A 24,759-nucleotide genomic window follows, 5' to 3' on the forward strand; every position below is an offset into this window, starting at 1 on the left:
CATTTGCCCGCGGCTGCGCGTGCTCGGCTGCGGGGGAAGGCGAGTCCTGTTGTCTTGTCTCAGCTGTCACTTCGGAGCCCGTGGCGGCGGCGGCGGTGGGGGGCGGCGGCGGCGGCGGTGGGGGGCGGGACGGTGAGAGAGCCGCCCACGCGCCGGCGCGGCTTCGGCCACCTTTCGCGAAGCCGCGTCGGGAAAAACATCTTTTGTTTTGCCTCCTTCGCTTCGTCTCCATTGTTGTCTTCTTCAGATTGGTCAACACGCAACCCATTAAGAGCTCCGGTGTTTTCCCCGAGTTCTCTGGTTGAAAAAGATTGAGTGACTGATGGAAAGAAAAAAAAAAAACGAAAAAACAAGCACCGTTAATCTACTCGGGCGGCTGAACGCGCTGATCTGCCTTTGATGTCTAATTTAAGAAACCGTCCTTCAGCACGAAGGAGCCGCTTCACTCTGGATGACGCGCAAATGCGATTTCCGCATTTGCATAACAAAGACGAGACTGATAGATCTTATCTGCGGCTCCTCTCGGGTTTGTTGCTGATTTGCGCTGCGTCGCAGTTGCCTCGGTAGCCGGTTTGACAGGTCGAGCATCGGGCGGCCCGGGAAACGACGCTCGGCGTCTTCGCGTCGCGGGCGCGGCCGCTCTTCGTTCGCCTGTGCTGCGGTGAATCGGCCGCGCGGGTCTCCGCGTTATGGAAACCCTTTGACCCCCCCCCCCCCGTCCCCCCCGTCCCCCCCCTCCGCACATGCTCATCGAGACAAACAGCATCACTCATCGCCCACTGTAGATTTGAGCCGCACTGTTTTTCTCTCCATTTCTCCCGTTGCCGCCTCCTAAGGCACGTCGAACATCGAGTTGATGCTTCTCCTTATCTGAACTCTGTTATTTAACACTTTTTCTAAAAAAAAATTTTTTTTTTTTAAAAAGAAGCAAAAGGGGATGTTCCCACGGTCCAAAAAAAAAAGAAAAAAAAAAAAGAGCGTGACTACCTGACACAGTAGACTCGACAGGATCGGGGGCATAAAACAGCTTTTACAAAAAAAAGTACCATAAAGATGAGACTTCTTTAAGGTCTCCGCTCGAATCAAGGAGCAAGAGAACATCAAAACCTGGAGTTTCCTTTGAATAGCAGAGATTTTCGATTCAGACTAAGACAACAGGAATGTTTGATGATTGCAGATTTCTTCAGCCTTCTCTGAACTCCCGTGGCCGTGAAGCTGGAGGGGATCCAGTATCTCTCTCAAGGACCCTGCATGCAGGGTTGGTTCTTATTTGATTTTAACAGCCCCGGCACTTTCTATATATGGTCATTATTTTGTCGCTGGTAATTTTCGAGCCACCGTGACGGTCACATACAGCGTTACATAAGACTTTGTTGAGTCTCTGCTTCGTGCTGACATTTCCACGTTTACCCGTCTGCTGACCGAAGCGTTGTTCTCTCTTTTAGTGTTCAAATGCCATCCCAAAGTTAAAAAGTCACAATGTCATCTTAGATCAAAGGCATCGCTCGCTCTCTCTCTCTCTCTCTCTCTCTCTCTCTCTCTCTCTCTCTCTCTGTCTCTCTCTCTCTCTGTCTCTCTCCCTGTCTCTCTCCCTGTCTCTCTCTCCCTGTCTCTCTCTCTGTCTCCCACTCTCTGTCTCTCTCTCTGTCTCTCTCTCTGTCTGTCTCTCTGTTTGTCTCTCTGTCTGTCTCTCTCTACCTCTCTGTCTCTCTCTCTCTGTCTCCCACTCTCTGTCTCTCTCTCTCTCTGTCTGTCTCTCTGTCTCTCTCTCTCCCACTCTCTCTCTCTCTCTCCCTGTCTCTCTCTCTCTCTCTCTCTGTCTCTCTCTGTCTCTCTCTCCCTGTCTCTCTCTCTCTCCCTGTCTCTCTCTGTCTCCCACTCTCTGTCTCTCTCTCTCTCTCTCTGTCTCTCTCTCTGTCTCTCTCTGTCTCTCTCTCCCTGTCTCTCTCTCTCTCTGTCTCCCACTCTCTGTCTCTCTCTCTCTCTGTCTGTCTCTCTGTCTCTCTCGCTCCCTGTCTCTCTCTCTCTCTCCCTGTCTCTCTCTGTCTCCCACTCTCTGTCTCTCTCTCTCTGTCTGTCTCTCTCTCTCCCTGTCTCTCTCTGTCTCTCTCTCCCTGTCTCTCTCTCTCTCTGTCTGTCTCTCTCTGTCTCCCACTCTCTGTCTCTCTCCCTCTCCCTGTCTCTCTCTGTCTCCCGCTCTCTGTCTCTCTGTCTGTCTCTCTCGCTCTCTCCCTGTCTCTCTCTCTCTCTCCCTGTCTCTCTCTGTCTCCCACTCTCTGTCTCTCTCTCTCTGTCTCTCTCTCTCTCGCTCTCTCCCTGTCTCTCTCTACCTCTCAGTCTCTCTATCTCTCTCTGTCTGTCTCTCTGTCTGTCTCTCTCTCTCTCTCCTTTCTCTCCCTTTCTCTCTCTCTCTCTGTCTGTCTCTCTCTCTCTGTCTGTCTCTCTCTCTCTTTCTCTCCCTGCATCTCTCTGTCTATCTCTGTCTGTCTCTGTTTGTCTCTCTGTCTGTCTCTCTCTCTCTCTCTCTCTCCCTCTCTCTCTTTCTCTCCTTGTCTCTCTCTGTCTCTCTCTCTGTGTGTCTCTGTCTCTCTCTCTGTGTGTCTCTGTCTCTCTCTCTGTCTCTCTCTACCTCTGTCTGTCTCTCTCTCTCTCTCTCCCTCTGTGGCTTTTTGATGCTTTCGGTGTCTGAAAATGATCTTCGTGTGGTCCTCATTCAGACAGCTGGGCTGGATGCAAAGCACCAAAACACAGCAATTGCCAAGAATGATCTTGAGCGCTCCGATCCAACCCACCGAGAATCATGTGAGGAGAGAGTAGGAGGAGGAAGGCCCACTTTCTGTGGCCGGTGCCGTCGGCTGCCCAAAATCATCCTGCACTGATTTGAGTCCAAGCTGACAGACATTTTCAAAATCTGTTGGGATTTTAACTCAACATACTCTGATAGAAACAGGAGCCTTTTAAAAAAAAAAAAAAAAAAAAAATGTATTTACATTCACAATGTAGTGATCTTTTACAGGAAGTCGTGAATTTGTCTAATGAAAAGCAAATTGGTCAGAGAGTCAAAATGGTCCCGTGATATTCCTGATATTTCAGGAAAGCCTTCATAGAGCCTCTTCAAATTTGGCACAAATCTTCACTTCAACTCCGGGATAAACCGATTAGCTGTTTGGGGGTCGAAGGTCAAGCTTCACATCCAGATCAATACGCACGTGGGTGTGGAAATAAATATGCACGTAAACTACAACTTGAGTGGTTAGCAGAGCATTACTTTCCATCAATGGGTGGCGAGGACCACCGCGCGTCTGTTCGATCTCCCGACGCCGGCGCTGACGGCGGCGAGGACTTTCGACGGATCGCGAGATCCGTCCCGTCAGCTGGGACGAGCTGACTTTGGACGTCGTCGTCGCGCGGCGCGGTCCGTAAGTCACCGCCTTTGTCTCGCTGGCTGCGGCGACCGCGAGTCGCTGAGTCACCTCTCCGGCGGCGGGTCGACCCGAAACGTTTACGGGAAAACATCGAACGACCGGTGAACTCCTACCCGCGTAGACGTCTCCGTCTCTCTCTCTCTCTCTCTCCAATTAACTATCACCAGTGTAAGCAGGAGGTAACGAGGACCGCGGGACAGAACATTATTGTTTACACCGTGGCAGTTTTATTAGCGCGATCCTTCTTTCTCCATCCTCCCACTTTCCGACCCGTCCATTAATAGACAGAACTGCATTTGCCCCTGCGACAGCATTATCTTCGGACTAAGTACGGTGTTACGGTAAACGACCGCGGCGCTGCCGAGAATAGAATAATATTTTGCTTGCGAGCCCGTGAGTCAGACCCGTTGTTGCTCTTGGCTTCGCGGGCCGCGGAGGGGGGGCCCGGGTTCCTCCTCCGGAGGAGGAGGAGGAGGAGGAGGAGGAGGGAGGAGGAGGACGGCGTGTTGTGATGCGGCCGTGTTCGCTGTGAAAACAGACGTTCACGTGTCGAAGGGCGGTCGGGTGGAAAATGTTCTTCTTTAGGGGGAAATGGCCGACGGAGCGCAGAGACCGGCCCGGGCGCGGCGCGGACGCCGGAGCGGAGGCCGCATTTTCCCGCGCCGGCGCGCCGTTCGCGTCGTCAGATCATTTACGGAATAGGGTTTGAGCGACGCCTCACCGCCGAGGCTGCCGGTCAAAAGACCGTCGTTTGTCCGCACCTGCAGAGTTACGTTCTATTTTCTAGCCGCGAACCTTTTTTTTTTTTTTTTAAAAGCGCATCACCGTGGCCCGTTTAATGAAGTCGGCCGAAACTGGATGTTCAGAGCTCGCTCTCCCTCGTTCGACTGTGTGCAGTAGCAGTGCGTGGGAGTTCGGCTCGGCCGGCCAACCAAATCCTCTCCGGGGGTGCCGGCGAAGTCTCCTGAGGTCTGAGGAGCCAGCTCGAAATAAACATGTGCCCCTTTTCGACCAATGAGTTACGAGGACCTCTTGTTCTCTTAACTGACATCTGAGGAACTCCGCAGAAAACGACTCCGGCTCTCCGTCAAGCTGTTTATCAGCGATTGAGGTCACGATCTCATTACGTTTAGTTTCATCCCTCGCGTTCTTATTCTGCCATCGTTATTCTTTATTCTCCTTATTCGTAATTCTTACTTTATTTAAGGTTGGCGTGTCGGGTGCAGCGTTGGCTTGGTGTGAGCTGAACCGGATTCCCCCGTGTGAATGTCATGGGTCCAGACGTGTCTCCTGAAGGAATCGTTTCTGGTCGTTGCCTCCGACCGGACCGGACTTCACCAATCGGCACGCGACTACATTTAAAAAAAAAAACAAAAACAAAACAAAAACGTCACCGTCATCACACTTTGCTCCCGACACCCGGCCTCCGATTGGTCCGCCCTTCAGAGCGTCTTGAAGGCGAACACGTTTCCAGACTTAAATCACAGTGAAGAAAACCGAAGCCGAGGGTAACAGTCGAGGCCGGTCAGTTCAGCGCCGTCGCTTCAACCGAGAAGGTTGTGGGTTTGAATCCTTCTTCCGCCTCGAGCTGCGGAGTTGTTCTATTGTTCTTATTATTTTTAACTCTCATTTTAAGATGGAACGATTGTAAGTGGAACGGCGCTGCAGCTGCTTCGCACGGTTGTCCCAAGACCAAGAAGACCGTTGCGGCTTGAACTCCATCTGCTGGGCGTGGAGGTTAGTTTATTTTTTTTATTTGTGTATTATTATTATTATTTTTTTAAACTTCTTATCGAGTTACGTTAAGAACACGCCAACAACATTTTCCGAAAAAAAACATTCCCACAATGTTCCTTAACAAACATTCCCAGAACCTTCGCTGATGAATGTTTTTTTTTTAATGAACATTCTTCAAACATTTCCCCCCCCACCAAAAAAAACATTACTTCCTGCTTCCTAAAACAAAAAAAAACCTTTCCCAGAATGTTTTAAAACATCTTGTATAATCTAAAACTATTATATGAACACGATCGCCCGCTGTAGCTTTAGAATGACCACGCTCCACGGGAAGGTTCAAAGCGTTGTCGTGCGCTCATTTCAAAGAGCTCAGTTTTACTGACTGTAATCGGCCGGGAGGACGCGAAGTTAAAAGGAAGACCCGGACTAAAAATTTAAAAAAAAAAGACAAGTTTGAGAGGTTAACAAGAGGCCTAAAATAAGCAAATGTACACTGGAAGAGACAACACATTTTAAAAACAGGAGGAGGCCGGCCCCACTAACTGCACTGCTCAACTCAATGTGTCCATCTGCTGGCCGTCGGTGGGTCTGCCATGACATCATCCTTTTTTTTTTAGCACAAGGAGACTCTTAATCTGCTGCAACAAAAAGAGATCTTCCGTTTATCACAAAGACGGAGACGGACAGCGAATCCAACGCATTATAGTAAAATGTTTTATTCAAAAAAAACATCCTTTTATCGTATCTTACAAACGTCGGCGTTACGCACAAAAAGGGGACAAAAAGGGTGAGAAGTTTATTGAGAAACGTACAAGATAACCAACTTTCATTTCTTGGGAGACAAAAAAAAAAAAAAAAAAAAAACACTTTGATTGGCAAACTAGAGAACGAACATTAAATCCAACCGTCATCCTTGATCAAAGCCCTCGAACATTAAGAGAGCCGTGTTTGGACCGAACATGATGTCGGGTCAAAATATGTCCGTTTGTGAGGAACTTTCTGTGCTCTTAAAAACTCTCTACAAGTGAAATGACTGGACAGTGCTACAGGAAGGAGGGCGGAGCCTGTACTGTAATTTGTCTCAAGCATCAAGACTTCCTGTTGGCGTCGAAAGCCGTCGGCTTTTATCAACTCGCTTTGACGACAACGTTTTACCGTCTCACTTCCTCAACGATAAGAGTTTGAAGAGGTCCATCGCCGCATCGTTGTTATTTATTTGGAATTTGTATGATCTAAAAGATTAGTGCACTTTTTTTTTTTCCTTCGACCGAGCTGCTGAGTTTCATTTCAAATTAAAGTTTCACATAATGAGTTAAATCTCTCACCTATACATGAGCGCGAGTAATGCTTACTCTTTACAGTTCAGTCATAATTACACAAAAGAAGAGCAAAAGAAAACCCAACAACAACAACAACAACATATAGCATGATTAGGATAGATATGGACGCATTTTCACATTCATGGAGATCAATGTTCGCACATTTATGGCCAAATACATCACCAGCTTTGTGCATCATGGTTCAGCTTGTTCCCCACAGCTCTATATTGTATGTTTGCTACGTCAAAAAAAAAAAAAAAAAAAAAAAAGGGAAGATTGTTTTGGCGTCGCTCACAAATCAGAAGACACGTCGTCTTCAAATTGTGAGATAGCAGCTTGATTCTGGACAAGAAAGTCATACGGAGGACGTGGAGATTGGTGACGTGTGCAGAAACGTGGCCCGAAGCTTCTCTTGACGTGTCCGAAGCTCGGCACGAGCGTCACCGCCGAACTTTTTTCTTTTTTTTTTGGCGCTCCGCGTTCTCGTCACCAGAAAGGTCGCAGGGCGAGACCGGTGCGGAGGTGAATTCCTGATTCCGAGCCGGGACCACCCCGTGTGGGGGACCCGAGGAGGAGGAGGGGCTCGGTAACTTCGCCGTAATGATGCACAAAACGTGTGCCGGGGTTCAGCAAAAACGTAACTCTGCGCCTCGGACGCGGTTCTGATCCGACGTCCGGTTCGGCGGTGGCGTCGGCGAGATGACGCGGGGCGGGAAGTACAACTAGCGGATGGCGCCCACAAGACAGCTGAGCATCAGTGATGTGGGGGGGGGGGGGGCTTTGAACATGGCTGGTGTTGGTTAAAGACTGACTGGTAAAAAAAAAAAAAAAAAAAAAAAAAAAAAAAAGGTACAGACATAAAAAAAAAAAAAAAAAAAAAATTACAATTAACAGTCATCAATTTTTTTTTTTTTACCTTTTAGAACAGTATTAAGCAACGGAGCACAAACTTGACATCATAAAGCATCAATAAACAAACGGGACATAATTTTGGGAAGACCAATCTTCTGGTAAGGCTGGCGTAGTTGTTTTATACATTCATGGGTTACGAGACTGCGACGGCGCCGCGGTACGAGGTTGCCACCGCGGCGCCGAGACGCGACACACATAGTACTTGAACTGTTTTACAATCAAGCTAAGGAAGGCACTGGAAAATTGTTATACCACATTAGATTCTTATGCTCTGTTATCCATCTTGAAAAAGATAAAAATCTAAAAAAATCTTTTAGTTGGACATCATTTGCGTTTGAAAAATAAAGTTTGACATATTTAGAAAAATTCTTTTTTTTTTTCCTTTCTTTTTTTTTTTTTGCACCGTTGACTCATTTTTAGCAAGGACAGTTTACAAAACGTAAGTAGCTATAAAATAAAAAAAAAAAAAAAAAAAAAAAGGAGAAGAAATTCTGTGGCGTTTTGGTTCTCAAATAAGCATCTGATTGACCCTATTTGCGCGAAAAGTCTAAGAACATGAAAAAGTTGACAATGTTTTTTTTGTGCTGCGAGCAAAAAAAAAAAAAAAAAAAAAAAAAAAAAAAAAAAAAAGTAATCGAGTCCTTTTGACCAAAATCTTGGATCTGCTACAAAAGCAGAAAATTGTGGACCGTGAAGAGGAAAACAAAAAAAACAAATAAATTACTGCTCAGGGTTGACAAAAAAAAAAAAAAAAAGGAGAGGACGAGGGAGGAGAAAAAAAAAAAAAAAAAAAAAAAATACTAAGTGGGTCACAGTGCTACCCATTTGAACAGGGACACGCGTCTGTTACTGGAGGTTGAAAGGACAGCGCTGCACCGAACGGTTTCCATCTTCCTTGGATTTAAAAAAACAGCACTTGTGGAAGTCCCGGTCCTCGCCCGCTTTACCAACGACGGGGTGGGGGCGGGTGGGTGGGGGGGGGGTGTCACTGGATGTCCAGCCTGCTGTACTTCACGCCGCGAGTCCACGGCAACGCCCGCCACGAGAACGGCAGCTGGTAGTTCCGAGGCACCGTGCCGTTCACGTTCTCCTCGAAGTATTGGAACAGTCTGTACCACCACACCCGCGAGAACGGGTTGCTCTGCGACGTCTCCTTCAGCGACTGAAACGCAACGACAAAACACCGTCAGGCGAGCGCCAAGCGAGCGGCGTTTCCCGAAATCGTTTCGCGCGCCGCTTTCAAAAAAAAAAGTCCTCCAGCTGCCGCGATTGCGATTCGGAGACAAGCGGGGACACGACTAGAAAATAAATAAAATGGCTTTAAACTAGATTAATCAGCCAGGAGTTTACTTGGCAAATTCAATAGGTCGTTCTACGTAACCTTACTGCGCCCGTCGTGTAATCATCCATTTGAAAAGAAATAGTTGCGGGTTTATTTGCATTCTCGCCGAAGAGCGTTGCAAGAGAAGATTGATACCACTCGTGTCCCTGCAGTCAATATGAGGCTGCGGTTTGGCAGCCGGTCAAGCTCAAGCACAGACTGGAAACTCGGGAAAATATATATAAAAAATAAAAACAAATTAAAATCGGCCTGAACAGAACAGCTCTAGCTCGGCGTGATATTTCACCGCGTTGCCCTTTTACAATGCGCAATACACCTGATATTATTTAACGCCTACGTGCATGCAAAGCGATGCTTCTTCCATGTGCACAGGATTTTCAATAATACATCGTTCCAGACTGAACAACGGCAGGTCGTGGAGCTCGGCAACTGGCTAAAAATAACAAACGTTAACTGTAACTTGGATACTACTCTGTGCAACTTCATTTCAAGATCCCCAAAAAAAAAAAAAAAAATCAGTAGCGATATCAGGAAGATTTAATTCATCTGCAAGTCTATTTACTTTAGCTTTGATTCAAACATGCCGGAGTGACGTAACGCGTGCGCTCACCGGCTGGTTGGCCATAGTGTGGTACCACCAGAAGAGGCGTGTGGTGATAAAGTACGCCACAACCACATCCACGGTGTAGTGGTCATGGGCCAGAAGGATGCAGAAAATCCCCACCGCACTCAGGGTCCAGCAGAACCAGTGGTACCACCAGAACCGCCTGGGAGAATCTGCGGCACAACATAAAACGTCAAGTCAACACGAGCCGCGTCGGCCGCGGTCGGACGTTCGGAAAGACCCGGAAGACCCGTGTCCGCTTCGCTTCGTTCGTTGGCCGCGATCGCTCGACGACTCGGGGCTCAAACGAGCCGGCGAGGGGCGAGAGACCCTTCGGCAGCACCGGGCGCGGTTCCCCTTTTTCGCCGCCAGATGTCGCCGCAGGCTTTGTCGACAGCCGAACCGGTCACAAGAGCCGCTGTGACGGAGCAGAGGGAGGCAAGCTCGCCGACTCGCCGGGAGAAACCCGGACCGTCTCCCCGGCGGTGACAAGTGCTTACGGCTCCTCGGCGAACCAAAACAAGTTAGTCAGAACGGAAACGGCAGTCGAGGAACAGAGAATAGGATTACGTAACGGGGCCCGATTGTCCCAACGCGGTGGAACCGACACGAGGACGGAATAGTGCAACACTTCCTCCGCAGTCCCCCGTCGACGTTTCCTGATGATTTGGGGGAAGTGTTGCGAAATCGTAGGCGCGCGTTTCCCGCGGCGCGACGCGGGACTCTTGAAATTGAGAACGTCGGTTTTTAAAAGTGAACGCGCGTTGCGATAAATACCACCGCGGCGCCAATTCAAAATGTATAAAATTGCGACAACCAGTTCAGCCCTTCAAAAAGAACCACGGACCCTCTTGAGTGAGCGCAGGTTGTTTTGTTGTTGTTGTTGTTGTTTTTTTAAAATCACCCGCGGTCGTCAAAACGATCTTTCGCCCACTCGTAAACATAAAGCTGAACGCAAATACGATGTCGCGAGGACTCCGCTGCTCTCGTTGCACGTGCCTTCGAGATGACTTCTCAAGCGCGGCGCAGAGGCGATTTGAACTTACACTCTTTGATGAAGAGGTACGTTAGCGTCAGCATGACGGTGTGGCCGCTGTACAGATAATCTCCGCACATGGTGTGGGAACCCGTGATGGAAAGTCCCCCGCCGGCAATCATTTTCATTATTCTCCTCATCTGCGCCTCCCAGTTCCCGAGAAGCTGAAAGATTCACAGCAACGCGTTACATCGTCTTTTCAGAGCGTGAATGAAAGTGTCATAAAGTGAAAATATTACTGGTGCTTGCTGAGGAGAGGGGGAGGGGGGGATTATATAAAAAAAAAAAAAAAATAAAAAAAAAAGAAGTAGAAGAGAGATCAAATACAGCAGCATAATTGAATCCAGACGGGGGAGTTCAATTCTTCTACTATCAAATTTTCCACCGAGTCCCGATTCATCTGCGGCGCCTCGTCTCTCCTCGAAACTCCTGTTCTGCTGCTTTTGGAGATATTTTCACGTTTCATGTTTTCCCTCGTCTTATGTTTTAAAGTACAACCTTTTCCTTTCGCGTTCTCTTCTGCCAACGTTGCCGGGTCAGCTGTTTTGAGGACCAACCTACTCTGATGATTAATAACATTGTGATACAGTGTGAAATAAGAGTTTTAGCAACAAAAAAACAAACAAAGGACATGATTAGCAGCAAAATGTGGTTGAAGTATCAAAAGTAAAAACGATTAATTCACTGCAAGACAAATGGATCTTTTCAGAGTGTTTTCAGACTATGGCATTTATATTGAATAAAAATAGTATTAATATATCAAATTACAGCACCCTTTTACAAATAAAATATGTCAAATAACTAGATTTATTTTACTTTAAGACTGACCTCTAGTTATTGTTCAAATTTGCTGCTGCACAGAAGGAAGTGGTGCATTGTTCTCCTAGAACAGCAAAAAAAAAAAAAAAAAAAAATAAGGGTGGAGGGTCACATGTTTGACTTTAGTGCTGAAACCTGGGGATCATATCCTACACCTACGCTCAAAGTTTGTTTCCACAACCATCCACAAACCTATCGACGGCGACTGTTTTGGCTGCATTAACTGAAACTGAAAACAAGTTGCATTGGCTAATAATACTTTTCTCTATCTCCGCCACCATAAAAAAAAAGGGGGGGGGGGTTTATGCCTCGTGGCGCTTTGAAACTATTCTTAAAATGGGCGGGTACTCGTATTGCTGGAGTGCAAGCGGCGTACACAGGAAGGAAACCCATGAACACAACTACGCGACTGTTATACAAGATTAGAGATGAATATTCTTCATCCGTGTTCACCGGGATTATCTCTTTTTTTTTCCCCCACTTTAAATAAAAACGTATAATGTCAAATATTTCAAAGAGGCAATTAAACCAATGGAAATTTTGCCACACAGGGGCTTCAAATAAAAAAAATTTAAAAAAAAAAAAGATATAAAACTGCTTATTCAGCAGAGCTTCTGCCACATTATGTTGCAGAAAGTTACAAAAAAAAAAAAAAAAAAAAGAAGAAGTGACGCAACCGTTCGGACCTCCTCCTACAGAAAAAGTGACATTATGCAATCAGCGGTCAGGAGGAGAGCACTCGGGAGGCCTTCAGCTTACAAGAGACTTCAGGTTTTGCCGAATATGCCTGTTCAGCACATTTGTTCAAAAAGCAGTTAAATAAGAAAGAAATCGTTCACGCTCAACTGGTCGACAGCGGCAATAAAAGTGTGTGTGTGTGTGTGTGTGCTATGCATTATACCTTTGGAGAGCATTTAAAGTGCATCCCAGGAACGGGCAGAGTAGTGATGTACATTGTAATGCACCGGTACAGATAGAGCGTGCCCACAATGAAAAAGAACCGCCTGCCTACAATTGACCTGCAGAGGAGAGAGAAGGAGAGAGAGAGAGAAAAAAAAAAAAAAGGGAGACAAAAGAAATGAATAGAATAATATTTGTTTTTCTTTGAACTGAAATGTAATTCATTTTTGGCTGACAAAAGTCCACACCTGGGGATGACTGTACCTGTACTTGAGTAGGAGCCACTGTATCAGCCAGAGACCCACCAGCAACATGCCGTTGATCTCGCAGATGGAGAAGGCCCACTCTACCCTGTTGAACATGTCGAAGAACTTATCGGGCAGCGGGGGGGTGTGCTCTTTCGGCGGTACCCTCTCGTGGACCACGGAGATGACGACGGTGGTCGCGACGAAGCACACCACCGCGTAAATGAACGCCACGCCCGTCTTCCCCCACTCGACGGGGAACGAGGAGCGCGCGGCTTCGATCGCCGGCGTCGGGATCATCTCCAGCCGGAAGTCCTTCATCCCCAGTGTGCCGTTTCTCTGGGGCTTGCTTGTTCCGTTGGGGAGCCCGCCGACGTGCCCGTTCGCGTGCCCGTTTTTGTGGGCCTCGATGTGGGTCGCTATCCGCAACGTCTCCAGTCGCTCCAGCAGCTGCTGCCCGCCGTCGGACGACACAAGCAGGAGAGGAGGCACCTGGAAATCTGCCTCGGTGAGCCCGAGCAGAGCGGGCCCGTCTGTCTGATGGAGGGCGTCGACGTACTCCGGCATGCCCTCTTTGCTCAGCCAGTTGGAGACATCCTCTGCTGACCATGATGCCACCTTCTTCATCTTGGCCGGCGGGCGATGCGGAGGCTTACGAGGGTCCTCAGACGAGAGGGCGAGGTTCAGTAGAGGTTTGGCTTGTCTACGGGGCAGTGCTAAGTCCTCTCCGGTTTTGGCACATGGTGTGTGTCGACACCCAGAGGGAGCCTGGCCTCCTCTCAAGAGTGATTAAGAGAATGATGGCAGCGGGGTCTCCCGGGGGGGGGGGGTTTGGCCCAGTAGATGTTCGGCGAACCTCAGCGGCTTCCTTCACCTCATCAGATTTTCCCCACACACACACACACACACACAAGACAACCCCTGTTAAAAAGAAAAAGAAAAATGCTGTGAGTCAGAAAGGAGGCGACTACAACCATATCCACCTCAACACACTCCTCCCCTGTTGAAGACAAACGTAATGCCTGATTTATAGTGCTCTTGAGGCCTAAACATTTCCACGCTTTACTGGGTGTAGTCCTGAACCGGATGACTGGCCAGACCTCTGGATAACAATGCAGCAGGCCAATTACTAAAAAAATAAAATAAATCCTGGATGAAACCACTTAAGCTCAATTTCTCATATGAAACGTGAAATGAATAATACATATAATTCTAAAGCTTCGGCAACAGCATGAGGACCCGATCGATCAGCAGCCTTCTCCTCTTTGACCCTCGCGGCGGGGAAGCCGTTCATACGTCGGTGGCAACATCCCGAGTGGATGAGCTCTTTTTCTACGTGACCCTCTTCTCGCCTGAGAAAAATGTCAAAATACAACAACAACAACAACAAAAAAGTACAATATACTTTTGAACTGCACACATGAAAGGGTTTCTGGTTCAGAGCTGCTATTATGAGACAACAGCTCGTATAGATCGGAGGTGACGGATGGGACGGGAAGAGAAAACGTGTACGGCGAGGCGGTGATTCGTCTTTGCTTTTGATAAGCGGAACAGACGGGGCCAAACACAGATACGTCTTCATTCCTACGGTGATGGAGTAGAGCTGGCCACATAGTTCAGGTTACTTCGGCAATTTATCACTAGAAGAAAAGGAAAAGAAAAAGGAGCAGTTCCTACACTGCAAGCAAATCCTATCCTACCAGTCCTTCCACTGAGCTTGCTTTTTTCCCTGCAATTCGTGTGTCTCTCATCCAAACTCCAGGCAACGGCCAAAAACTTTGCGTTAACCCCGAGATGACCTCGCATCTGCTTCATATCAGTCGTTTGTTTATAGGCGGCGATGTCGGTGGCGGACACGGGGTGGCCTGAGCTTGTGTTTTGAGGGGGGGGGGGGGGGGGGGTGCGAAGTACAGCTGGAGACCTGTTCTGATCTACTGCATGGATAGAAAGGGGGGGGGGGAGGCGGGTGTAGAGGGGGAGGCGGCCCGGGAAGGGGGTGAGGGACGACGACAAGACAAGACAAGACTGCGAGGAGGAACTCGTAAATCACAGTGAAGGTCAGAGCTGCGAGCGCCAGGTCAGACACCACCCCTGTCAAGAGGGCAGTCGGCCAGCAGCCGTGCCCCGGGCACAGCCAGACCAGCTCCGGCCAGATCAGCAGCAGCTAAATACACTGGCAGGACGGCAAACTGCACATCGGTCCTCTCGTCTCACCTCGGCTCTGCTCGGGAGACCCGTTCATTTTAGGCCTGGCGAACAGGGCCAAATAACGGGGCCGGGGGGAGGGGGGCGTGAGGGGATCGGTCATCTACAGCGCCAGCAACACCTGGCATCAGATTTATTCCCGCCGAGGTCCGGAGGACAATTTGACCCACATAACGCCACGATTCTAAATGTGACCCGCGAACAGTGGAGAACAAGTGGCTGTGCAGTAAAAAAAAAAAATAATAAAAAAAAAATAGCACGCAGAGAAGCCCCGGCGTGAGGCTCCTCGTTGTGCGCCGGCTACGTGACGACCCGGCTGACGCACCTTCAACACGGCGTGAACCGGGCAAAAGGAAGCCGGTGGTTGGCGCAGATACACGAGAAACGCGGCGACAAGCGGCTCTTGCATCAATCTGCGAACGGTGTACGGCGGAGACAGATCAGAGATTAGCTTGTCACTGAGTCAGCTGTGCGCAGAGGACCTTTGGTCTATGAATCAGCTTAGAGCTTACTCAGAAATAATCTCACTCAACTGAACAGGCAAAGGGGAGAACAAAACACTTCTGAAAGCAAGGTAGTCGCACCTGTATTCACATATTTGAATATGGCTATCAATTTCAGTTTTTTTTTTTTTTTTTTAAATTCAAAAATTGCATGGTGAACTGATGGAAAGGAGAAAGATGGTTGTGAGCTATTAAGGGTTTGGGGAGGGAGGAGGGGGGGGGGGGAATCTACACAGCGTGATACACGGATGCAGAGTATCGATAATTTAAACATGATGATAATGTCACGTGGGGCCTCCGGTGATTCCCACCCCTCACGGGACCGTTTCCCTTATTTCAAGCAAAAACCCGGACACGACGAAAACCCCGAGTCCCGGAGGTAGACGCGGTACGCAGGCGCGGAAAAGGGCTTTTCATTGGCTGTAACTCGATCCTGCAAATAACAGGAAGCCGTTGAAAATGCACATTTCTCCCCCCCCCGGCAAATCTTCGTGGGTCGACGTGAGCCAACACGCCGGGTAGCTTTGATCATATTCTCTGCCAGAATGAAAACAGAAATGCGTCTGAAGCACGACCCCGGGATGTTAGTACGGTTTGCAGGCGAAGAGGTACGGTCTCAAAATGCCCTGTAAATTCTGAAACGAGACAAGATTCTGACCTTCAACGCCTTTATTTATCAGGGCGACTGGGTGTCACACAAAAACAAAAACAAAATCAATAAAGGAGGAGGAAAGCGTGTGGATGCAGAGAGCACACGGCAGAATTTGATTTGACAAGGTTTGCTTTACCCTCGCACCCGTCCAAAGGTTTACAGTTATCATTTTTAAAGTCATTTATTTATTATAGATAACTTTAAAAAAAAAAAAAAAAGGAAAAAAAAAAGAAGTTTATCTGCATTATGTCCGGTCCAGTAAGTTTTCAATTTGGCTCACATCGTCGCCAATGGCGATGCGCGTCTGCGAGTGCAGTCAGTTGCACTTAAGAAATGTGCGTTTGGTTGATGCCAAAAAGGCTCTCCGTTCTCCGTTCTCTGTTCTAGGGACCAAGGAAGACGCCGATGGCCTGAAAGACTTGTCAAGACGGTTGACTGAAGCAACTCGTCAGGATGCTCCGAAGGCGCTCGGGTGAGACTACGTGCGCGCTGCCTTCGGGAAGCGTGTCCACCGGCGCCCTCGGTTTTGTGCGTGTCCGTCCGCGGTCGATCGGGGCTGGTCCGGATACTTTGAAAGCTCGCCGAGTCCGGACCAAAACCAGCACTCCGTGGCGTAGGGCCACTCGTGCCGCTCGACGTGGGCACCGTCGCACACGACTCGGATAATAGCTTGCCTCTTGCGCGTGCGGCATCGGCGGTGGCGTTTGTCGAATTTGAATTTGAACTGCTGGCGTAGACCACAGGGTCGGCAACGGCTGTTGTTCATGAGCCGTGTTGAATTTACCGCTCATAAAAAGACGAGGCCGGTGGAGTTTAGTTCTTCTGGAAAACGGCCACGTGACCAAATCGGGGACGTACGCATCACGAGCGACGACATCCAATCAGGAAGCGGACTGTGGGCGCCTCGAGTCGCCGTGTTCAAACGTGCCGGAGTAGCGCAGATGTAGCGTAGACGCGTATCTCGAACTGGAAACACGTTAGTGTGGACGTGGCCTAAGTGAGCCCGTCCTCTCCGATACCTTTAACTTATAAACCCTCTTATTCGGACCTTTTGTCTGCTGCGCACGCCTTTAAATCAAGTAGGACACGCCAACGCAGATTTAAAAGCTCACAGAAAGTGGAATTACACAAAACAAACTAAAAAAATAAAAATAAAAATGTGACAACAGGAGGAGGAGCAGAGGCAGCTGCTCACTGAAATACCTGATAAAGGAGGACTGTGTTACAGTCTGACTAAAACGGCACCACAGCACTTCTACTTCATGTGGTAAATATTTCCCTTCTGAAAGTTCGGTGGGGCCGACGTGGCGGGTGCGCGCGTGTGTGTGTGTGTGTGTGTGTGTGTGTGTGTGTGTGTGTGTGTGTGTGTGGAGAGAGGGGGGGGGGGCTGGGCGGCGTTTAGCACAAGCCCGTACATATGACATCACCTGAAAAAGATCCCACCCAGGAGTAACAATATGTCAAGCTGACACGGACGTAAACGCACCATCCGTCGCCCGCGTTCAGGCGGTCAAGGAGTCGGGCCAAACGAATCCATCACAACGACTTCGAACGGCTTCACGAGGAAGCGGAGGTGCCAATTTAGATTCAAATGTGTCGGCGACCAAGCTCCGCTGCGAGCATCAGCTGGACAGGCGCGGACTCAACACGGACGAGAGTAAAACGGCAGCCCTGGACGCGCTCGTGGTATCATCAAACTGCTTTTTGTCCCACTGAGCTACCACTGCCGTGCTTTTTTTCTTTTTAAATACCCGGCGCGCGTGTCACACGACCGGTCGCTCACCGCTCCGCAGCTTCCTCAGCTCCAACACGTCGACCTCAGAGGACAGGAAATCCGCTGCTCTTGCTTGTCGCCGCTTTCTGTCTTTTAGTTTCCACCTTTTCCTCCAGCACGCTTCGAGAGCCGACATGATCTCGCGGCGTCTCTCTTTCACTGCACATTTGGTTCCTGCCGTCGTCCCCGTTCTGGTCTTTTTTGTCGTTTTCTACCAGGGAGGCGCGGTGGGTAAATAAATATTTGCATGTTGCCAGAGAGTTGCACGGCCTTTGTTAAATTACCAGGAGGGGACAGACCAAAAACGATTTTGAGATTTTGAGTGCAGTTTTAATCGTCCGTGCGCATACGCGCATGCAAAAAACCTGATGGACCTCTGAGCTGGCTTCACCCGTCTGATCATGTCAACTGGAATAAGTAGCTGATAAAATACAGGGTTCACCGTCATAATAAGGGTTTCAAATAAGAACATGAGCTGGTCGCCGAACCAAATCTCAAACCATTCTGTTGTTTCCGCCGGTGAAGCCGTGATACCTGTCATCACCATGTAAAGCTGTGAGGTCATCAGAAACCTGCAGCGACGAGCAACAAGGAGGTTTATGTAGTCGGACCAGACGAAATGTGTAATTCAGCTCGAGTGACAACAATTTTTTTATTTTTTTTATTTTTACAGATAACAGTCACAATTCTTTCGTTTCAGCCTCTTCAGTGTGATTATCCGTTTGGTTTTCTTGGGTCATACAATTGTAATATTAATATTTTGGGGGGTTTGGTCGCTCAGGTGGACAAGACAAGAAGATTTTTCTGTATTTTCTGACAAAAATGATTAATTAGAGAAAAGGAAAGGAGAAATTATTATATTATTATTATAACAAAACAGGCCACCCCTGCTGGTTTACAGTAGACATCGTCAAATGGCAATTTGCTAAACATCGCCCAACCCAAATCCATAATATAAACAATCACTGTGGGCATGGAGAATATTTCTCACTATTTTTTTCACCTTTCATGGACTAAATAATTACCCGCTAGCGTCGACGGCAGATTTTTTTTTTTTTCTTCCCCCAAATGAAAATTTTCAGAAATACACAATACTTGTTTTATGCTTTGTTTGTTACTCGCACTCTGATTGCATCTCATTTTAAAATGGTAGTAACATAAGCCATTCATAAAGGTGTTTGTTGACGCACGGCACGGACTCATGAGATTTTTGACAGCTCATATTCCATTTGACCTGGATGTCTGTTTGTGGTTTACAAAACGGTGGTGGCGTTGCACAACCAACAATCAATGCAATGTCAGTCGCATTGTAGCTGAACAAATATGATATTATTCCCCCACAATGAACGGTTTTCAAAAAGGAATGTCTTGTTTGTCCTCCCTGCCTGCTGTCCTCGGGGTATTTTCCTTCTCTCTTGTACACAGTTTTTGAACGAGTAGTATCCCTTTACAGGGTTGTTTTTTTCTGTTAATCTTGCGAGACAAACCGACAATAGGGGAGCAATAGGCTCTCACCTGTATCGCTTTACAACCGGTACACAGTGCAAGGACGATGTTGACATAACTGACCCGAGATGTTTGAAGTGAAAGAAAATGCCGTTAAAGATGAACTCTGTATGTTCCTGTCATTAACGCAGAAGTTCTGTCCTACTCTCAGAATGAGTTCATTGTTCATTATACTTGGGGCTAGTTTCATAACGCAAGGTGCAGCGACTTTCTGCTCTGTCTAAGAAGTAATAGTCACTTACATACGTGGAGCAACTTTTGTTTGTACAGTGTAAACTTCAGATGTTCAGTGACAGACGGCACAGAGCCTTCTGTTTGACTGTTTAATGAATAACATGCTTGGAATGTGCAGCATTTCAGAGACTGACTCATGACAGTGGGAGAGTCAGCTCATCTCAACAGCACGAGAAAATGGCGAAATAAGCTGAATAGGAAATACGTCAGTGCTGTAGAGACGGTTCGGTTGTCTTAAGTCGCGCAGACCTCCAAGCTGTGAAGTTTGCGGGGAAAAAAAGAAAAGAAAGAAAAAAAACTCAGTTTGAACTAAAAAGTCGCAGTACGACAAACCTGTTCTTCCTGCACCTGAGACAAAAGCACCCTGTGAAATGGGAACAATGCGCCTCTACGATGATCAGACCACTGATAAGGAAAAAAAAAAAAGCATTTAACATGGGCAGCCTCACTCAATCCCGAATGAGAAGGCAGGGACCAGCGAAAGGAACCTGCAGAAGCATTGTTGTTTACATGTTTATATCCCTCTCCTTGGTAACCGGCAACCGCACGTTTTTTTTTTTTTTTTTACATTCACAGTTTCAATTCTATCTTGGGCAACTGTTAAAAAAAAAAAAAAAGTTTCTATGGGTAAAATAATTATTTTATTTTTTTCAGATTTCTGTTTATATATGGAAATACATAGTAACCACCCATGCAAGTGTTGCTATTGTGCAACTAGATTTGAGAGTTTTTGTTGTTTTGTAATGTTTACAATGTGTAAAAAAAGATAAAAAGCCTTGCGAGGGCTGGGTACCGAACTCAAGACACCTTCTGACAGCACAGACTGAATTGATTCGGTATCTGAGATCTGAAAATGCCTCGTCGTTCAGAACCGCATTTTGATAACTAGGCTTCCTCCACACGAACACACTTTTGTTTAAAAACAAGTAACGTTTGCCTTATTAATAGAGGAGTGAATTTCATCAGTCTCAGCAGTTATTTGAGCCTACGCAGATAAAAAAAAAAAACCCACTTCATTTCAATTTACTCCTACATTTGAACGCCTCACTCCACTCTTTCCACACAAAGTTTTGGCCAAATATCTTTCTGAGGCATTCAGGGAACATCGGACAGCTTCTACGTGATGCTTTTGTGGGGGGGGACATCTGTTAATAGTATCTACGGAAAATATTTCTGGGTTACACTCTCCTCCTCTAAACTGTATGAAAGCTGAAGATTTGTATTGTAATATCCAATCAAATTCCCTTTTTCTCCAAAATGTATTTCATATAACTGGAATTGAAAAGAGGATCATTCAAGGGCCGGCATTAAAAGGCAAGGTATGGCAACCAGTATCTAAAAACGTTTAACAATACCCAGCCCTAAGTCTTGCACAAATAATCCTAGTTACAGTGGAAAATGTTTTAATTTTAAGTTTAACGTGGGCGCTAATTTCAAATCAGAGCGGAGGCTCATTTCAAAGTTTTAAAACTACCCCGGCACGGCGCACTTTTCTTCGAGGCTCAGGTTTCTATTGTCTATTGCAAGAAGTCGTCGTGTTTGAAGAGCTGCCTAGAGTGTGTTTACTCTGTGGGGCTTCCTATAAAAACACATCACTCATTGCATCAGGAAACAGTGACCCACAGCAATTGGTTGACGCATTTAGTATGTTGATAACGCGTGTGTGTGTGTGTGTGTGTGTGTGTGTGTGTGTGTGTGTGTGTGTGTGTGTGTGTGTGTGTGTGTGTGTGTGTGTGTGTGTGTGTGTGTCCTGACAAGACATCACTCGAAGGTTCTTGACGGATTTTGTCAGGGAGTAATCAATCTGTGAGCCCTACCAGCTGACAAGAGAAGCATTATGCAACATAAGTAGATGGCAACTGTAGAGAGATAAACTCTTCCTATTCTAAACAGAAGGGAAAAACAAACAGGGTGGATCCTTAAAAGTGTCATCGATCCGTGGCCAAAACTCTATGTAAACTAAACTGTATTCAGAAAGTATAGTAGAATTTGGCCAAATTTAAAAGGATTAATATTGTCATAAAAATTTGCCATTTCTACTCTTTTGCACTGTTGGTTCAAATTTGTATTTGTATTTTTTTTATTAAAGGGTTAAAATGCCTGAATCCTTAAATCCTTCACTTCAAAATAAATCGGGTTGTTGAAATGTTACGAAACTGAATATCTTCCTCTATCGAAAATAAACAACTTCATCCGCACGGACGTCAACGATCCTGCTATCGCGGAACTATATCGTGCACGGACTGGCCAAGGGTGTCGACGAGACGGGACCATAAAAAAAAACAACAACAACAACAACAACAACAACCAAAAACACAGATAGCGCTCGCGGGAGCCTCCGTGGAGCCGACTTGGCGCGCCACGTGCTAACGAGTCCACCACCTGTGGCTTTACGAGCCACTGGTGAGCGTGTCGCGGCCCCGGAGGACTGTCAACACAAATTGCCCGGGCTCTCTGTTCCAACTGCGTGCGGCGTGGACGCGTCAGAAATTAGATCCGGGATAGCACCCGGGAGACTCGTTGTCATCGGGGGAGCAATTAGCATCGAGCCCATCTTTTCGTTTATCAACAACCCGGACTGCGGAGGTGCGCGGAAATACGTCCCCGACGGCAAAAACATTGCGCGTTCGGGCGGCGTCGCTGCAACAACAATAATGTTCTTCTTTTAATGCCGTTTTATTAAACTGGTGAATCAGCAATTAAATGCTGCAAGATTAAAAAAAAAAAAAGAAAGGAATTAAAAAAAAAATAATAACCTGATTATAGCAAATCAACAAAGATTATGATTCGCACTATTTATAAAGTGGGTGTTTTCGTTCGGATTTAAACTACAATTTAATACACAACAACATAACCCGATGACTCTCTTATGACCTGGAGGCTGATGTGTGTTTTTTTTGGAGCATTAACGCTCAAGGGAACACGGAGTCCTGGCAAGTTGCTGTCGGTTTTAGTTTTTTTTTGTAGGTTTTTTTTTAACCTGCGTAGTCTTCACATGAACTAAAGCAGAGTTCAAGTCGCCGGTAAGAAGTTTATGATGCAGGTCACCTCTTTCAACAGCCAATCAGGTCACTCCAAAGTCTGCTGGTCACAGTAACAAACCGTCAGCTGATCAAAATATCAGTGTTTTCGATGGAGGAAAGAAAGGATCAACTCGTCAATTTATTTAAAAGAACAGCCACGCTGTTATCCGATATCGAGCGCATGGTATCGATTTGCATAAACCATTCTGAATTTCTGTTGGCGCACCCATGGGCGGCTCCCATTTCACCACCCTCTCATCCCATCACAACTAAAAAAAAAGAAACTAACTCCCCGTCACCAACATAATTTATGTGCCAAGATGCTACAACTGAGACTCGGCTACAAAAGAGCCTTCAGATGACCTTAAAATTCCATCGCGCTGTAAGAAAATCCACATTTACTGACAAGGAAAGTAAAAGGTCATAAAACAAAGAAGGAAAAAAAAAAAAGACTCGAGTCATCCATAATCAAGTCATCAACAGTCTGCATAACCGTGCAAACACAACTCCCATGTTGTTTTAGTCTTGTTATCCGAACGTTACACACCCATTCATTCTTAATCCATTCGGCTTACACTTGGTTTAAGGCGAGCGGAGCTGTTGCTCCACCCTGAACAACCACAGAGAAAGTCATCAGTCGGCCCTTGTACAGACAAAAACCCCGTTTCCATGCAGACGCTGTTGTTGTATATCTACTGAAGATGACTGTTATTTACAGATGTGTACGGAGTCAATTCATCCGAGTGCATCTTTTCGGACGGTTGTTTTAAAACCATTCCAGAAGGGAGAACGAGAAACAAGATTCTTCAACTTCATGTTGGTGAAGAGTAGCTGTGCAGAAGATGTACATTGCAAGATCAGCACCCACCGAGGTGGCTGAAGTTTCGAGTTGACGCGGGGGCTGCAAGTGGAGGGTAATAGAGAAATCCCCTCCTGCGGGACTTTGGTAGCTGGCGTTAGGTTCACATTCACACCTATACAATTCGGTTTAAATTCATCACAACTGACAAAATGACACGACTGGCTGCCTTCCGCCGTTCACCCTGAAAATAGCATCCTGCTGAATTTTGCATTTTAAATAGGCCAGAGAGTCAACGGCAATTACAGTCCACGGGGTTTTGGTTCGGTGCTTGTAAATGGTCACTCTTTTCGTCGTATGTAAAACGAACACCTGGAGACAACCGCGCGGCGGACGAGTAAGTTTGTTGCTACCTGAAACAAGCCGAGGCAGGCAAATGCTCAGCTCGGGTGTAAGCAGATCACACGATGGCACAAAAAAAAAAAAAAAAAAAAAAAAGACCTTCACAGGGGCAGCTTTTACTACTTTAAATTCCTATCCGGTACTCCCACCCGTCACCCCGCTCTACACGCTTTTGTCATGTACCTGCATCATCTACTCGAATAAAGAACCTCATGTTTCAAGTCTATTTTGTGCCAAATCCACTTAGTGTGTGTGTAACTCCTTCATTTAGACCAGCTGAGATGACATTACCCTAATTATACACTGCCCTTTTGCTTCCGGTATTATTAAAAAAAAAATTCTCCGAGCACTTTGACATCATTTCTTTTCTGAAACGCACAAAATGGGCTACCTCAAAGTGCTACTAGCCCAGATCTCCAACGGCCGTTGTAGGCCACGGGAAACTGGGACATCACGCGCGTGCCGGTAAAACTTCATGCGTTTCTAATTATGGCAGAAATGGTACTGAAGCTGCTGCGTGTTTGTTTTTTTTGTTTTTTTCCCCCCGGAAGGAAAATGTGCGGTTGAATGCTCGGAGGTCGCGGGCCGATGACAAAACGATCGGCGGGCCAAAACAACAAAGGAAGGAAATCGAGTAGCAGCTCAAATTTGCAAATGTGTAAAGATTTTTTTTTTTAAAAAGGACAAATACGCATTTCAAGCACCGGATGTGTATTTGTTTTACAATTTCAGTGTTAATGTCAAGAACATAAATGACCTGCAGACAGTATCAACAACACCGAAACTAACTTTGCTTGATCTTCTCTGTCAAGCAAACAAAACATTGGCAGGTAATGCAAACTTTGTTGCCATTGGCCGCGACATTTTATCGTTTTCGTTCCGCTGAAAATGGACCTACGACTTGCAGGAGTTTGACTACATCACATCTATGGAGGGGAGAATCAGAGAGTACAGTAACGGGACAAACAAGCATAATATTAAATCTGCTATTTTTTTTTTGGGGGGGGGGGGGCAAATGCTCGTCGCGTTAGGCGCAATTTAATGCAACCCGATACGACCGTCCTACGTGGACGGCCGCCAAATCGCGGCATCACTCATCTCAGTAAAAGATCTGTGCAGCATTACAGAAAGGAACCCTACAATTCAACAATCCCCACACGAGCAGCAAACGTGAGGGGGGGGGGGGGGGGAAGAAAAAAAAAAAACACTCCCTTTTTAACAGGAAGAAAACCCCTGACAGGACAGTGGTAAGGAAACCAAAACAAAAAACAAAAGCGGATGCCTTGTTGTCAACACCGTCAAGGGTTTGTTCACTTGCGTTG

The 24,759-nt window shown here is 46.9% G+C and overlaps 1 protein-coding gene across 1 annotated transcript; it reads right to left on the bottom strand.

Moving 5' to 3' along the window:
• Positions 1 to 7,775: 7,775 nt before the first annotated feature.
• sgms1a (sphingomyelin synthase 1a) lies at positions 7,776 to 14,142 on the bottom strand. Its single transcript, XM_069692785.1, has 5 exons — positions 12,359 to 14,142; positions 12,096 to 12,213; positions 10,386 to 10,539; positions 9,346 to 9,512; positions 7,776 to 8,555 (listed from the first exon to the last, which is right to left on the bottom strand). Exons 1-5 carry the CDS (start codon positions 12,964 to 12,966, stop codon positions 8,379 to 8,381), a joined length of 1,224 nt encoding a protein of 407 aa, XP_069548886.1. The 5' UTR covers positions 12,967 to 14,142; the 3' UTR covers positions 7,776 to 8,378.
• Between the last annotated feature and the right edge of the window lie 10,617 nt (positions 14,143 to 24,759).

This window comes from Brachyistius frenatus, unplaced genomic scaffold, assembly GCF_029030835.1.
Source record: "Brachyistius frenatus isolate BFR_SWC_R1_liver_20210118 unplaced genomic scaffold, ASM2903083v1 Contig_13, whole genome shotgun sequence".
Lineage (NCBI taxonomy): Eukaryota > Metazoa > Chordata > Actinopteri > Embiotocidae > Brachyistius > Brachyistius frenatus.